This window comes from Pieris rapae, chromosome 2 (assembly GCF_905147795.1).
Source record: "Pieris rapae chromosome 2, ilPieRapa1.1, whole genome shotgun sequence".
NCBI classification, from domain to species: Eukaryota; Metazoa; Arthropoda; class Insecta; order Lepidoptera; family Pieridae; genus Pieris; species Pieris rapae.
Genome location: NC_059510.1, coordinates 2,301,250 through 2,318,579, shown reverse-complemented (window position 1 = coordinate 2,318,579; position 17,330 = coordinate 2,301,250). Strand labels below are relative to the sequence as shown.

The window sequence follows — 17,330 nt, the reverse complement described above, 5'->3', positions numbered from 1 at the left end:
TACATAGTCCTGATGTCGTGCACACGGACTATGGACAAACATGTGTATATGAGCTGGCGATTGAAAAATTCGTATAGGAATCAAACCCATGTGACACTAAATGTCACTTTGGACACAAAACATTGCGGCGTGAATTGGCTGTAAAATAAAACTAAGGTAAGATTTTCTTTATATTATTATTAATTATAACTGCTAGGTACATATGAAAACATATCTATTAATTACAAATGGAATAACTTTTGATTATTCGATATTCTTGACTTAAACATTTTTAATAGGTATAACTTTTTCTGAAATATTTTTATATAAGCTGTAAAAAAATAAATAGTGTAACCGTAAATCAACCGCTTTAAACTTAAATTACTTTAACTTCTTACATTCAGATTTCATCATAGTATATAATTCAGTATCAAAACGCGATATATATATATATCATCAAACAATCAGCTACATTGGTATTTACTACCCAGGATATAAACTAGAGACGTCAATTATAGACCATCTGTACTTAGTGATTAACACTTAATCATTGAAGGAGCTAAGTTCATACGTATTGCAATTACCTTTAAATTCACCTATCCGACGAAATATTATTCTTTCGTCGGTAATTTATGGGACCTACCGATTATACGCAACTTAGCCAAGATGTATATATTAATAATGAAAGGAAAATATATCTGAACGTGGAGTGTAGGCGTATCAACAACATTCAACAATTAGACTAACTGTAACTATGAAGGTTGACGACATGCCAATGTTTTAACTAATTTGTTAGCCATACATCGAGGACATTGCCCCTCTTGTATCAGTAAGCAATTACTCGTGGGTAGCTTAACGAACTATCATTTCAATTTTAAATATTCCATTGTTAGGTGAAATACAATAAGGTATTTAAATTTGACATGGATGTGGTAAAAAGTAGCTTAGTTCCGTATGACAGTATCTGTCCCTCACCCTCTATGTACATAAGTTTTTAAATACAGATAATATACAAATACAGCGTCAAAAATTATACTTAAAGTATGATGTTTATTTTTAACCGCATCTATTTTTAAAGCTTAGGCTTATACTCTTCACCCGGACGGACTGAATTCGATACCCGGTGAACAAATTTCAAAAATTCTAAATCGTATTCTCCCATTTATATTCATATGCTAAGTCTATTTTCTTTAAGTTTAGCTCCAAACTTTAAAAGCTCTTATAATAAGAATAGCAAAAACTTAACAAACTAATTCACGTTTTCTCGGCATACCACGTTTTATTCACTTCCGTTACAAACTTATTCACAATAGACTACGAATCAACGCCAAACTTGAGCGCAGAAAGTATAGACTACAAAACAATTTTGCATACTTCTATCCTGTCTGTGGTTTTACTTTGTTTTATCTGTTACCAGATTATATTACATTTTTATTAATTATTTATAGCATACATATTTTTATAAAGGAATGTAGTGCAATGAAACCATGGCGGGTTTTATTAGTTAAACAGCATTAATGTATGTCAGAACTTATAGAAATAAGACGCTCGATGACTTACTCAGCGAACACAGTGAACTTAAAAGCCAATTTAATGTAATTTTTTGCCATATATGATTTAAACAAATATATTTACTAGTATAAAAAACTACCTTTTAAGAAAAATACTAGCAAACGATAATATAATTATTAATTTTGCTACTAGAATAGCAATAAGAATTAATAAGAATAATACAAATAACTGATGACAAAACCCGTGTCTGTTTTTATCTATCACTAGCAGAAATTTAACTTGACGCATATATCCCGATATTGAATGAAGCCGTGATCATCTAAAAAGTTATTATATTAAACAAAAATACTATCTTTTAAAACAATATTTCAAGTTGTTCCAATTTCGAACCACAGATAATCGAAGACAAATGAACAAATGTTCACATTTAACCACAGCTTGTGTAATCTCCTTTCTCGCGAAAAAGAATAAAAAACGTAAACACGAAAACACATTACCGACATTCATGTGGAACGGGAAAAGTAATTTAATCGTCTGTCTGTTCGGATGTTGCGAAATTCGATTTAACCTTGCTTATATGCTTTTAAAATATCGGTTAAAAGAGATCAATTTAAACGATGTTATCGTTTAAATTGTGTCCTGTAGATTTCATACACTACTGGATACATTTCTCAAAATAAAATAAAAATTACAGACTTGGTGAAGCAATTTTCATAATCAAACCTTATTTTAATTTGGCACTCAACTGTAATTAAAAGAATTTTGTTATAACTAATATCACAAATTATTGCTTACGTAATCCATTCGGAATAAGTGTATCTTTAGCTCAGAGTTTTTTCCCTGGGAAATAAAATTATATGTATAGAAAAAACAGAACTATGGCTACATAATAGATTAAAAATTCACTTCATGAGTCCTACACAAAAAAGACAAGCAAACATTATTATTATTATAAACGGCCAGAAGCATCCCAGGAACTCTGGTCTACACATGAATTTATGAAAACGTAGTACTAAACTTATAAATACATTGAAGTTGTGCGAGAAACATTGTTTCACGAATACATTTTCATCAAGGTAATATTCAATTTACAGGAATGCAAAGTAGTCTTTATACTTTATTGTTGTTATAAAGTTCCCTGTAATCATACGTTTTATCACCGCTTGCTAAGACCGCCCTAAATGGAAATGCAGAAAGAAAATATACAAGTGAGTACGAATTGTTCCTCATAAGAATTTTATTATTTAAGGGAAGGGAAAATAAAAAAAACGAGTTACGACTACCTTGGATTTACATACGAAACATTTTATTATCTTCAAGAAGTACATGCACTTTTACTATATATAAAATATATAGAATCCGTTAATGATTTTATAATCCCTTCAATATTTATATTCCACAATAACCCTTCGAAATTTTCCAGGAAAACATAGATTTAAGAATGTTAATCAAAAGACGGCAAACGCGAGTTATGTAACCTTACATTAGTTGAGTTACATACACATGTACATATTCTAATTAATAATTAGAAGCGTAAACTAAATGCTAACATTCTCATTTCCGATAATTTCCTTAACATAAGAGTCGCTTAAATTAACGAACTCTTCAGTAAGTTTTTGTTAATGCAGCGTCATAAACACTACCCCTAATGTTATCTTAGTTATAAGATCATATTTTAAACAATTAAAGGTAGTTGTTGCTTAGCATCAAATAAAATGTTTCATTTAACATATATTTGAACTTATACATACAACAACCGCCGTTAAGTTTAGGTATGATTAGTCAACAGAATCTAATTCAACCAGACACACAACAGAATTCGTCTTTCCTAAATCCTAATAAAAAAACTGCCACTGTTATGTTGTTTCAAGTCCATGTAATATAAACGCTATCAAAGTGATACTCGTGTCAAAAGTGTACATAATGATCTAATAGAGATTTGAGTGGAAACCCCACAAACGACATCCAATAAGCCTCATAAAGCTTATCTCTGGCACCGGGTGGCACTGCCCGCTCGGCCACATAACAATGCAATTTATGACGTTCACTTACATAACAACATTTATTTGTAATCTTATTGCATTGGATTAAAGTACTCTTATGTAATGTGTAATTATGATTGAAACCTTTTTGCTAATCCCTCGTTACAATTAGTCTATTGTTAACCACGTTAGCCATCCAAAGTACAGCATGAACTTCTTGTTACAAAAGTGTTTTACGTGTAATATACAGCCGTAAACAAAATATGCGAAATTCCAGATATTATTTTAGCTAGATCATAAAGGTGAACTTTGTATCCTCTATATGTTGTGTCAAAACTTAATATATTTTTTAAACAGACCAAAGTAGTTGTTCTGGAGTATGAGGTATACTACAGAAGACATTTATTTATTTAAAAAAAAACAATGGACATCCAATATTTCCCAGCAGGGAACCGTTTATATTGGATAATTCAACTATCGTTTTCTGTGTTATTCTTTATGCTTTCCGCCTGTATAACCCTTCCCTAAACTTTCAAGATATTTCAAGATTATAATTAGCCAAATCTGTCCAGCCATTCTCGAGTTTTAGACACAAACGAAAAGCAAATTAATTTAAATAGATGAATAACTTATTTATTTTCTACTTCTAAACCTAAACTAATATTTTAATATGGCTAAACTAATATTAAAGGGTATAAGGACCAAATATTAGGTACACTCGTTAAAGTTGAAAAAATATTTGAGATAATACATTTATCGAGTAAGCCGATTTATGAAAACCAAAGAAATATTACCGAGAAAGCAACATAAATTTACGAAAATTAGGATACATATGCGAGCGTACGTAAGGAGGTTATTAGGTGTGATACATGTGTAATTTGTGTGTTTGAAGACAATTTTGGTAAACAGGAATGTGCGTACAGGGATGATATTTATTTATACACTTGTGTTTGGTGAATGTTTTTATATAGCATACCTCGAAAATTGGATTATGAAACAGGAAGATAATTTTCAATTCGAAATTATAGTTTAATTTTCAAGTACAAAAAAAAATGATTTAAACGGTACTGTACATATATCCAACTATCCGTATAATATGATTGAACTCATATCATGATACAAGAATGTATATACATAAAAACACTAAACATAAGAGCACATTAAAAAGTTTTTAATCAGTTTCATCTTTCAGTTTTTTTCAATCTTCAGATAAAGAATTAAATGTTTATCATTTCACATTTGGGTTACTTTTTAAATATTAAAACTGTAACCAATATCATAAATTATTAATCACCTACATGTCTATATGTCTTAGTATGAGTACCATAAAAGCCACATGCATAAATAACAAGAAACTTAAGTTAACAAAATCAGTAACTGACAACAGTAATAATTAATAGATGAAACATTTCAAGTGAAAATAGCAAAAAAGCTACTTGAAGATAATTGATAGTTTTATAAAATTACTTCACCGAAGTTTTGATAAATTTAACAAATATTTGTCCCATATATCGATTTTGTGACAACCATTTATAACCGGTTTACCATATCAAGGCCTGTCTTAGGTCGCATAGTAAGTAGAGCAAAAATGTCATCAGGAATTCTTATGCAAAAGTCAAATGGTGTACGTCCGCGTTAGCCCGTAAAATAATAATTTTTAGAGCATTTTCTTGGGAGACTAGAATTTCCAGTCGGTAACCCGACATCCTGGGGTAGACAGGGATACCTTCCCCTCTTTGTAGCATATATATTTTTATCTATTTGTAGGGAATGTTTATGATACAATATCTATATAACAATAACAATAAACTATAACTGTAATGATAAAAAGTAGAAACATAAAGTGGCAAGCAGTAATAAATTTTCACACAAGGCAATAAAATAAGAAGAACTTATGAAAACGTACTATGATATTGTAAAAAAGCAGAAAACAATAGGAACTAAGCCACCGTGACATATTCCTTTAAATTATTCCCCAACCAACATAATTTTTTTACATTTGACATACGGAGGTTATATATCGCGCTTAATCTCGTCATCTCACCCTAATTGGTTTATGTAGGTACTACAAACTTGTAACAGTGTTGTCATTATATTTTTTTCTCGGATCTTCACTTTCTATAAGTACATTTGCCACACAACTGCATAATTGCATTCCTTATTTCCTGAGTTAAATATTTAATTCCCTACTAATAACCTATCTAGCGGTTATAAGAGCTATTGAGTACAGAAGCCAACGGTTATTCCTACAAGACCGTTAAATTATGGCCATAATTGCAAAAGGTCAACTGTCACACGAGCTGTTACTACGTAACTTATACGTGAATGTAAGGACGAGTCGTGCCTTAAGTATTTATAAATGAAAATCCATATTTACTACCACGTAGCAGTATTTTTTTGCAAATGGCGATAAAAAGATTATTTTATGGAGTTCTGAGCATGGCAGTTTTACATTCATTTACAACAAAGGATATATGTTTATTTTATTATTATAGAACTGGGGGAAAACTTTTAGGAGGCTAAATAATGCTAAGTGATACCGATGACCATTGACACTATCGCTACCAGAAGGCTCGCAAGTGCTTTACCATCCATTTGACAACTAACCGTCAGACGAATTGGTTCGGAAAGTTGATTTGACAGCTGCTTCCGGCAAAAATTGCCTTAAAAAATGCTCAGTTTTGGAACGACGGATGTGGCGGTGATGCGGTTAAAATTCGTATGCAGCCTCGACGTCGGCGTCAAGTACGTCTAGGCGTTTTCTGTCAATCACAATAACGCCTACGTTTGAATAATATCTTTTAAACAAAAAAATAACTCTCCACAGATGCTGAAACAACATTTCGTGAAGATGACCTATGCAACATAAAGCAAAATGTCGGCGAGGATACCACAGACAACTTTATCTTCGCAACATCGGGGGCCTAGGTAAAGCTTACACAATACTGTGAGATCCCCGAGGCCGATACAAACGACTGTCGCAACTTTCCCATCATTGATAATTGTTTTGTAATATTATATTCCTTCACACACCTATCAAGATTATTCACTCGGGCCGTACGCGCAACAACAATAAAATATAGGCTTGACATTATCAATGTCCTCCAATTGTACAAATGATTGTCGGACATTTTAAGCGTATAATTTAATGTTAATCCATATATTAGTAATTATGTTCATCGGTTTTTGGACGTAATTGAATTGTATAAACGTTTGTTCGTTGCGTGATTTGGAACGAACTGCTTTGACTATTCCTTTCTTTACATGACATCATATTCTAAACTCCAAAGCTTGCAGTATGACTTATAGGTCATAGTCTGTATAGGTAACAAAATAAATTTAAACGTAAGATCCCCAACTTCCAAGCCCGTACATCTGTGTCATGTTTTTTATTACCAATCTTAAAATTATTTAAGTATACATTCATTCAGAATCATGTAAAAAACATAAATAGAAACAGGTTTGAATAGAACAAATTTCATTTTAAAAGAATCCTAAACAATTTTTACTGCGGCTTTTCAAATAATTTCAAAACGAAATGTTGAATTTAAAAAGTATCTTTCAGTTCAAAAATTCTGTCTCATGAAATAGAATTCTCTGAGGGACTTTAACACCCTGTCCAGGCGAGCTAAGCTAGACTTTAAACAAGCTTCCGAAACAATTGCTATACTTCCACAAAGAGAACAAATATCGAAAAAGGCTTGAGAGTACACTAGTAATTTATAGAACGGCGAAACTTGGATTTAGCGGATTTGGGTTGATACGAGACAAATGCGGTATCAAATGCGATCTCTGAAATTAAATTAATTTCGGCTCTTCTCTAGAACTCCGAAGGCTGACTAAATTGTTAGTCTTCGGATTTAAGACAATATTTGAGGAAACCGACGTCGAATGAAGTTTAGGACAGTAAATTGTGTTAATCTAAAACTGGTTAGCTTAGCTTTATAGTGTACTATATTATATAGTATACTAATTGTGTACAATTGACAAAAAAAATTGGAAACATTCATTCAGAGTGACCCAGAGAGTATAAGTTCCCTATACGAAATTATATTTTTACTCTAGGTCGTATTCTTTAAATGTCACTTAACGTTATTAAAAGAGCACAGATGATATTTTCCCTAATAGACGAAATCACTTCACTTGTGAAGCTCTGTGGCCAGAGAATCAGAGGAACGTGTATTTTCAACTTGATTTAATTAATTTGTTATTGGGCGTCAACTTTTAGAATTAAACGTCTCAAAATTAGTTTTTATTTTGAAGTACTGATTTACTTTGGTCCGTACACAGCTTTAAATGTGAAAATTAATATTAAAACTTAACATCAGTTAGTTTACAATCTAAATTTTTAATAACGTCGAAAATATATACATAAAATTTTGACAAAACGATAAAGCGTTGAAGTACGAATAATTCTAAAAGCGTCCTTTCTCTAAGTTTAAATCTTCAAAGTTAATTATTATAATGAGGCTCGCTAGTCCCAGCAGTCAAAAGGTTTTTGTTGTCACATTATTTTTATAACTCACTATAAATGTAAATGTCAAATGATCCTGTCTTGTTCACTCGACACGCCACAGGAACGGGAGTGCTTTAAACTTTTTATAGCACAATAAGAAATGGAAAATCATTCATTGGTGTAATGACGGTGATTGTGTATGAAATTATAACCTAAATAAAAACTCTACACTAATGAGATAGTTTCCTGGCTTATAGCCTCAGGGATAATGTGATATTTTTTTTAAAATCGAACGAATAGTTTTTGAATTTATCCGTTACAATTATACAAATGATACCCATTTATAACATTAGTGTTCATTAACAAAAATATTATACATTAAATATTATCAATATTTAAGTCACTATAATATAAAAAATACCGTGCTTTGAAAACTTGTACCATAAATTTTAACTGCATACACGGTTAACAATTTTCATAACGAACCGCACGTTAAAACATGTTTCAATAGAATATGAAACAGAAGCTGGAAGCTTTAATTGAGCAATAACCACTTACCTATAGAAGGTTACAACCCTATCGCGATTGCCCTCAACCAGTTCAATGCACGTATCTACACAAAACAGGAATCGCGCTCTGTGCCTTCCTCACACGGTGAATATGATTCAATTACATGGAAACACGTAACGACCTGGGGACTATAATAAATGCACTTGACGTATACTAGGGTTGCCAATTTCGCGAAAAAACGAATCCATGGAATGGTTCATGAAACATTTTGATATTCAATTTGAACCAAGTTGCAATGCAATCTTTTGTGATATCTTTAATACCAAAAAAGCCTAACAATGACTACACTCTTAAATGTAGACAATGTGACTGAATTTAATAACACTTTTTTAGATTGGATTAATAATAATTTTTTATATAAAAAAAATCGCCTAGTTTTAGTGTATGATTCAGAAATGAGAGCGCTAAGTTCGTCTCTTTAGACTTCAGAGTTCAGACATCGGAGTTCTTCAGTAAATAGTGCATCATAAATTTTTATAAGTGTAGGTATAAGTAACTACACTAAGTGTTCCTCAACTAACTTTTAGTATGATCATTGCTTTTTTGATATGTATAGAAAGTTGGATAAAATTATTTAATTACCAATCCAGTTATTTATTAAGTTAATTTTTTGTAAAGATTTGTTTAATGACAAAAAAGAGAACTTTATATTTAGTTTTAAGCTGTAAATCTTTCTAGATAAACAAAATAAGAAACTCTCGAACGTCCAAAATGTATTGGATTTTAGAGGCATACTTCAGATTTCGTCATTGTTTTCTTTGAGTAATTAATGATGGCCACATAGTATGCAAAACTTATCTTGTATTTACTGTTCGCGTAGATCTGTAGTTATGTGACATGTTAAATGAGTCGTAATAAACGAAATCATGGAGCATTCTGTAAAATACCTTGTAAAGAAAGCGATACAAAATAAGCCTACATGATACTCATGAACTGTACTTTTATAGACATAGCATAGGAAACATTTCTTAGCTTGGCACTCTCTCAAAAAGCATATATACATTATCCTTCTTACAGCAAATTGCTTTTGTGTTTTTACCTAGCTAGCCCTGCATGCAAGCTTTCATTTAAGCTCAGCAGTATTGCATCCGCTATCCATTGTTTGTATCAGTCACGGTTCGATCACGACCGCACGAACATTCGTCTTTTGGAAATTGAATAAACGCTTTTTTATGGTAATCTTACTGTTGGTGTCTCCAGCGAAAATTGCCAGCGTCAATACATTATACTAATATTTTACAAGCACAAGTAAAGACACTTGCAGCACTTCGGTTATTAATATATTTTATAAATATATGTTAACCAATTCCAAGTTCCTACAGCGTTGTATATAAAGGAGTGTCTGTATAAAATAGTGTATATTTGACTTAAACTATAACGTCAGATTAATGCCTATTAAATGTCGTGGAAGATTATGTTTTTGAGATTTAATTACCGCTAATCAAAAATATTTAACCACAGATTTTTAGACAAATCAGTGAAGTATCAAGTACACACTACATACTTTGTTCTGAGCTTTGAAAATGCAACGCCCGAGTTTGACAGTTGACGAAAATTATGTGTCGAGAGTAGTTTATTTTAGTGTTGGATTATCAAATTGTTATAATAAAGAGATAAGAGTTCAGTATCAACTGTCTAAACAGTTGAAATACTACCTTTTCCTGAAAAGTATCATAGCTAATTATCGTATACCTACAGTATTAAGTGGCCAATAAATAAATGGTACACAAATTGGGCAGATGCAAATGACCGGTCAACGTAGCTGTAACGTGTTATCAATCTCGCCTTACGGTCTGATGTCTGCGGTAAGCCGGTAACTAGCTACCATATCTTGATAGACAATTTTTGAATTTCCTAATAAATGGAAAATTCCTACTGCAAATGACTCATGAAATACATAGGTGTATTTTGTATTGATTTTACTAGTTTTTAAATAATTTAATCAATATTATATTACTTATTAAAATTTGTATTATTTATAATTAACCCCTTGATTCACAATGTCTTTTTACTAATATCACAGTGATTACTAATATCACACCTTCGATATAACCCCAAAGTTTTATTTGCCTTTAACAAAAATTTAATATTTTTATTACAAACTTTGTGGATCCTTTAAATACTATTTAAAAATATGTACACAATAAAGCTAGTGTTATGTAATTTAAATGTATCATGAATATTAAATTTAAAAATTAACACCCAGCTCGCGCTAAGACACCGTTATACGGACGCGCTTAGGTTCATGTATTATGCGATAATTCCACAACTTATAAGGATTCTTTAATAACAAAATGTGAGCTTACATCCGGATTCATCATTTAAGGATACTCCTAATTTATAAACTATAAGTGTAACCCTCAAATGTGACTCAAGGTATAATTTTTGCCTGATTAATATCATACGTAGCACTCGTTATAGAGACTTAAATAACAATTTATTAAGAAAATATAATGAGACAAGTGTTACTTAAAAACGTCGTCGTTTAAACTCCTAACTCCTAGAACTAACTACCAACCAACTAAATCGAAACATGATCATATTTTAAATTTCTTTAAAGGACGTCGACTTACGAAGGTCATCCGATGCTGAGAGTGTTAATGATTAATGCCACCTTCATGTCGCAATGTCGCATACTTCACAATCGAATGCAAAAAGATCATATACAAGAATAATAGAATAGTATTTTTGAAAAAAAAAGATCATTCACTCATTGTGGTATTCCAGGAATAAACCACATATAGCGATAAATTCAACGCAGAACGTAAAATTGGCTAATTCCCTTTAGTTGAGTATCAAAGAGATTAATTTACAAACTGTCTGAGCTGTTTCCCATGTAAGTTTGGAGTTGCTTATGTAACATTCATTAAGAGCTTGCGCGAATATGTAGCCGTCCCAACGGCATGCAATGCGAGATGGGAATATAAATAATGTCGCACTCAGATGCACCACTGGGTACTCTCCAACTCTGTATATTTTTGTTATAATAAAAAACAACGTTCACATTATGTTATACGGATCTTGTCTTAGGTTCGGGAGAAATTGTCAAAGCAGAATAACATTGAAAATATTTGGAACTGGCCAGTTAGAAACATTGTTAATGAAAACCTTTTTTGAATTTTAATTTTAGAACTCTTTGGTTACCTAATGTAGCATATTGCATTCATATGTCATTTGTTTTTTTGCATTGGCGGCAAATCTCAAACTCTTGTTATACGTGAAAATGAACCTAACGCGAGAAAATTTTCGGTCAATGATTTATTATGACTTTTGTTGTGGGCGTACTCAAAAAAAAAACCTATGATAGGATGTGATTAACATTTTTTAATGAAGCCCCATCTCGTGCCACTATTTACAATTGATTTAACGAGTTTAAGCGTGGGCGTAGCAATCTGAATTAAGATCCGCGTGAGGGACGTCCTTTAACAGCGAATACTGAAGAAAAAATCTGTGCGATGGATGATAGAGGATGATCTATCGAAGAAGAGAGTGATCTATCAGCAGATACAGGCAAGCCTAGGCATTTGTATGAGTCAAGTTCTAAAATGTATACATGAACATTTAGGCGTCATCTCTGTACCAGATGGATTTTCCATGCTTTAACCGACGACCAGAAGCACCAAACCAACAAATGTTAGATAAGTTCAAGGGCGGTGACTCAAATGCTGTATTTGACATTGTCACAGCTGAAGAAAGCTGGATATATTGCTACGAATCCAAAACGAGAAGACAATGAGCTCAGTCAGTGTTTCCTTTCGAGCATCAGTCAACTAAGGTTAAGAAAGAAAGCAGCGCCCTTGAAGCAGGATCCTCCCTAACGCTTCAGCGCACTCCGCAAAACGGACTATTGAATATTTTACTATGGCAGAATATTTACTATGTCGAGATAATGAGTCAGACTTACAGTCTTGACCTTGCGCCCTGCGACTTCCATTTATTCACAAGAACTAAAGGTAAAATTCGAGGTATTCGCTTTACGACACCTGAAGATGCAGTGAAAGCGTAAGAAAATGCCATAGAAGAGACCCCTAAGGAAGGATGTGCCCACTGCTTTTCTCAGTGGTTCCATCAAATGTGACTATGTGTAGAGAGGAACGGAGATTACTTCTAAAAACAATAAAAGTTTTGGCAATTTTCACAATAAGCCATTTTTCATTTTCTAAACATTTTCAGTGTGACCTAGGTACTAAACTACATAAATAGTCCTAATACTCATATGGATACATAGTTCTCCACAAATTCGTTATTACCAGGACGCCAGACCGGAGATTACAGACCATGTGTGTCAAACGGTTTATACATACAGGTTATGTATTTCGCAGAGAATTACGTAAAAATATTCCCAGCACATGTTATATAAGGACAAATAATTTCATACCTAAATTACAGTATTTGTAAAGGCTTCGATGCATAAACAGTAGATCTTAAATCTTATTAACGCTTTTAAAATAGTTTCCGTAACAAATTGAAATACGTGTCGGCTAATGTGGTTCGATTAAAAGAAAATGAGAACATTCCGCTCCCGTAGCGGCATCCGGGATGGGTTTAACCTTCGATAGCTGTCAGATTATCGTTCCTTGCAGCAATTTGTAGGGATTTGTGGCTGAGCCTGTAACTCGGTCATCAGTCACTTGTAATCTAGCATTCCCATTAGTTTGAAATATTAGCAATGATGGACTGGAAAATTATATTCCCTCTCTGTTTGTTATTTACTATGCGTAGTTTCTATTTAAATTAAAAAAAAGGAGTTACGTTAGATTGTGACAAATTAGCCGAGTCTCTAGATACAATAACTTGCGACAAGACAATAAAGTGAATATAATTGAGGAAGGCTATAGGCAATATTACTTCTTAAACTTCACGCTTCTAATGACTTAACGCGAGTGAAAACAAAAAAATCGAAATCTAAAGAATAAATAAAACAATATCTTTACCAAAACAAAAGCCTCTTTAACATACTAACAAAAACTCAATATATTTTCTTGATCCTATCATTACTTAGTTTATGGTAAAACAAGACCTATAGACCTGGTATAGTTGTAACTTTGACACAACAAACATCAAACAAATATCAACCAATATGATTGCCCTATTGTAGGTACCCTATTTTTCTAAGTAGTGAAACAAGACAGTTGTAAATATTTTTACTAAACAGACTAATTACCTTTTTTACTGTCTTTCTTGACTTTGAGCACAATGTATACATTTTAACCATTCCTTCTGGTATGTTAAAATAATCAAAATTACTTACATACATGTGATTTTTATTTAGTTAAAATATTTTTGGTTTAAAGCATACTATTGTGGTAACAAAATTCAAACATATGGTGGAAAAAAATTTAATCTATTTCTATTACTACACTATCATAAACTTTATTTAACATTTTTATTGTAAATGTACAACATACATTTAAACAAATAAGATACTTCTTAGTTATAATAATGTTTGTTTGCTATAAATAATGTAAAAACTTAAATATAAAATTACTTGTATTTAAAAAAGATTTTTTTTAATTCAGAAATATATATTTATGAAAAGCTTTTGATTAAAGTTTCAAAGAACAAAAAAAATATAGTTTCATTTAAACTTTTAAGTTTTCATCATTGATTTTAGAAATATCTTAATATTGTAATTTTTACAACATAATCAATAATATGTGATTTAAATAATATTACGATGTTGTATTCTACTTATAAGAAAAGATATCTAGATATCTAGAAATAACATCAAAAGGCACCTAATAAATTAATTAAGAGTATAACAATTCAGCTATTATAGTATTTTAAAACTCCCTTTCCCTAAAACTTGGGATTACGGTTAATATCTAAATAAGTTTGATAAACTTTTTGTAGCTTTAATAATTAACTGTATATATTACATTTGGTGGGTTAAAATAAACATTATGGAAAATTTAATAAACAATGAACCTACACACTATTTCAACTCAATTTTAAGTACCTAACTTTTACACTGTTATAAAAAAAACAGATAAAATAACATTATTAAAAAGTTTAATAAAACTATCATAATGTAGGAACAAAATACATATTTTATAAATTTATATGGAAACGTAAGCATAATGAAGCTGTGGTCATGCGAGCGGGCAAGCTTTCGATTGTGTGGGTGGCCTTCTCACCTCGCGACATTGGTAACCCAGGGTCCATTGGTGACGCAGCACCTCCTCCGACCAGGGACAGTACCTCCAGGGTCCACAGGGCTCCCCACATGTTCCACAACCACATCACGACACTCCACTATCTCATTATTACTACGAAAATCACACAACTTAAACAATCAAAACACCTAAATATTGCAAAAACACCTATTGGCACGATCATGCTTTGGAAAAATACATTGAATTAGAATCGCAGCGTATTTCTACGCGCGAGCAATAATAATTTTCTTTGAAATAGAAAATCAGATGTTCAGAAAACAAAGACTCGTCATAACATCTCTCCTCAAAACACAAAAGTACGATCTTCGCGAATACTCAACGATCACACATCAACATTTAACATCGCAAACGAGTTTACACTCGATAGAAAATTGACGTTTACGATTTGAAGCGAGCTTTCAAATGTCAACTCTGACAGCCCTATTGTGAATGACAAACCACAGACTACGGGACTACTATAATGATAGTTTGCCTGTGTTTTACTGTATAAAAAAGTATTGCAAGCTTCAACTCATTAATTTATCATAAATTTAATTTGAAATAAAAAAACGTTTGAACAAGATTTTACACATTTCTATAGAAAATTTTTCTTTACGTTTAAATACCAGTCGCATAACTTTATCCATCTGATTGTTAGTAACTCTAATACCATACATTCTTTTTGATATACTGTTTTCGTTTACAAATACAAAGTTTTCTTGGAATAATCCTAGGTAAATCATTTTTTTGCATCGTCATCGTCAACTTAGCAATGCTTAATAAGTAAGAAAGAGTCATATGTGGCGTTTTAGGTAACATATAATTCTTGAAAGGTCTCCATTTTCCATTAATAAGGCGGCATGGCTGAGAGAAGTAACCATCAAAGTCCAATCCAAATGACCCTATAACAAGGCCGCAGCTTGTATAAAAAGAAACTTTAATTATATGTAAGATTAAATAGTTTGTTTACTTGCCATCACAAAGAACACCAAGAGTTATAATTTCTTCGGTATTTTCGTCAATCAGCCATGATTTAAGTAAATCCAAAATCGCTATGCTTTTATTAAGGCATGAACTGTCTATAGATTTAGTCTAAAAGTAAAAGTATGGTAGTGTCAATATTAAAATAGTTTTGTGTGACTTTGATGTCTATCAACGTCAAAACAAACAAAAAATAACGCATTTACCTTTTCTTCTGCAACTTTTATCCACAAGGATTCATCGAAAAATATTAAATATTCTATAGTTCTCATTTGTGGTGTTAATGAGCCAATACACAAAGTAGAATTTTTAACTTTTTTATATCTATTAAAAGGATGAAATTCGTTGTATTTATGAATTGAATTATTAATATCTACTAGATGATTTACTCCAACAAACCCCCAAACTGGTGGGCAAAACATATTTCTCATAGGAATTTCAGCAATTTTTGCAATAATAGGTGTTACTTCCATTCCTAAATCTGAGGTAGCAATTACTATGTTATGTTTACTAATATGTGTTAGTGATTCTGATAAAACTGTTGCATTGTAACAAGCTGGGCCCAAATTTGGTAAAATTATTTTCATTTTTGATGATGCTGATGCATTTATCATTTGCGCCATATTATGCATAATTTTTTTGTTCTCGTATAACCATCCTCCAATAGATTGTTCTGGACTAAAATTTAAAACATCCTATATAATTAATACTAAATAATAATATCTAGTAGTCTAATTATAGTAAATGATATATAATTAATTATATATCATTGACCGGTTTGTTAAATTCAAATTGGTTACCTGAACGGAACATGATCAAGTATTATTAAAACATCCGTATTAGTAAGGGCTAGGCCAATTTTGTCTACGTATTTGACTACTTTTGCTGCGTAATTGGTCTCTACGAAACTACATTCACGTTCAACTAATTCCATAAAAGATGAAGAGCATCGGTGGTCGTATATATAAACTTTATAAACACCCTTTTCGCTTGAACTCATTTCTAATAACTCAGATATCAAATGCATAGTGATTGGATTTCCGGATCCAGATATACATACACTAAAAGTGTTTTTTAAAGTGTTTTCTTCCATTTCAAATTCGACATCAAGATGAAATTTAGATTCTTGTTTCATTTTTTTGTTGTATTGTCTGTAGTTTAAAACTAAATTTTCATATCTCGCAGGTGCCATGAAAACATCAAATTTGTAATAAGAGTAGCAATAATCTAAAAACTCAGGTCCTCCTCCAATATAAAAGGCCTTACTGCCTGTAGCCAATAATTCTTTCCAAACAAGGGGTGAGCTAATATGATGCCATTTATTTTTCTGGTTTATTTTGTACATCCAAGCCTATAACGTCAAATAATACAATTGTTCACTTGTTAATAAACAATATTATGTTAATAAACAATTAAAAAGATAAATCTTTTAACATACATTCCACTCCAGTACTGGTTTTTCTATACGCTCGTAGCGAAAATCAGGTAATTTTTTTGATAAATGATCTGCCACGAGGCATATTTCAGCAAAAACTTTACACTGTGATTCACCAGCTATTACAATTCGTACAACCATTATAGTTATTTAAAATTTAAATACGTAAGTATATAATGAACAATAATATTTTTATTGTTGAAGCAGGTGACGATGATTACGTCTATTATTGTCAATTGATAGATAAAACAGTTTATAAC

The 17,330-nt window shown here is 31.6% G+C and overlaps 2 protein-coding genes across 3 annotated transcripts in view; both read right to left on the bottom strand.

The window, feature by feature from the left end:
• The window catches only part of LOC110995185 (disintegrin and metalloproteinase domain-containing protein 10), a 114,445-nt gene extending 99,375 nt beyond the window's left edge, over positions 1–15,070 (bottom strand). Inside the window, exon 1 of one of the 2 annotated variants that reach the window (XM_045632098.1) lies at positions 14,637–15,070. In XM_045632098.1, coding sequence (XP_045488054.1) covers positions 14,637–14,742 — 106 coding nt within the window. In that variant the 5' untranslated portion in view covers positions 14,743–15,070. The remainder of the gene's footprint in view (positions 1–14,636) is intronic. The other variant, XM_022262233.2, reaches the window with a different exon arrangement.
• Positions 15,071–15,545: 475 nt separating this feature from the next.
• LOC110995195 (putative malate dehydrogenase 1B) lies at positions 15,546–17,242 on the bottom strand. The gene is made up of 4 exons (XM_045634257.1): positions 17,074–17,242; positions 16,436–16,986; positions 15,842–16,313; positions 15,546–15,746 (listed from the first exon to the last, which is right to left on the bottom strand). The coding sequence occupies exons 1-4, from the start codon at positions 17,209–17,211 to the stop codon at positions 15,621–15,623; spliced, it is 1,287 nt and encodes a 428-aa protein (XP_045490213.1). The 5' UTR covers positions 17,212–17,242; the 3' UTR covers positions 15,546–15,620.
• Between the last annotated feature and the right edge of the window lie 88 nt (positions 17,243–17,330).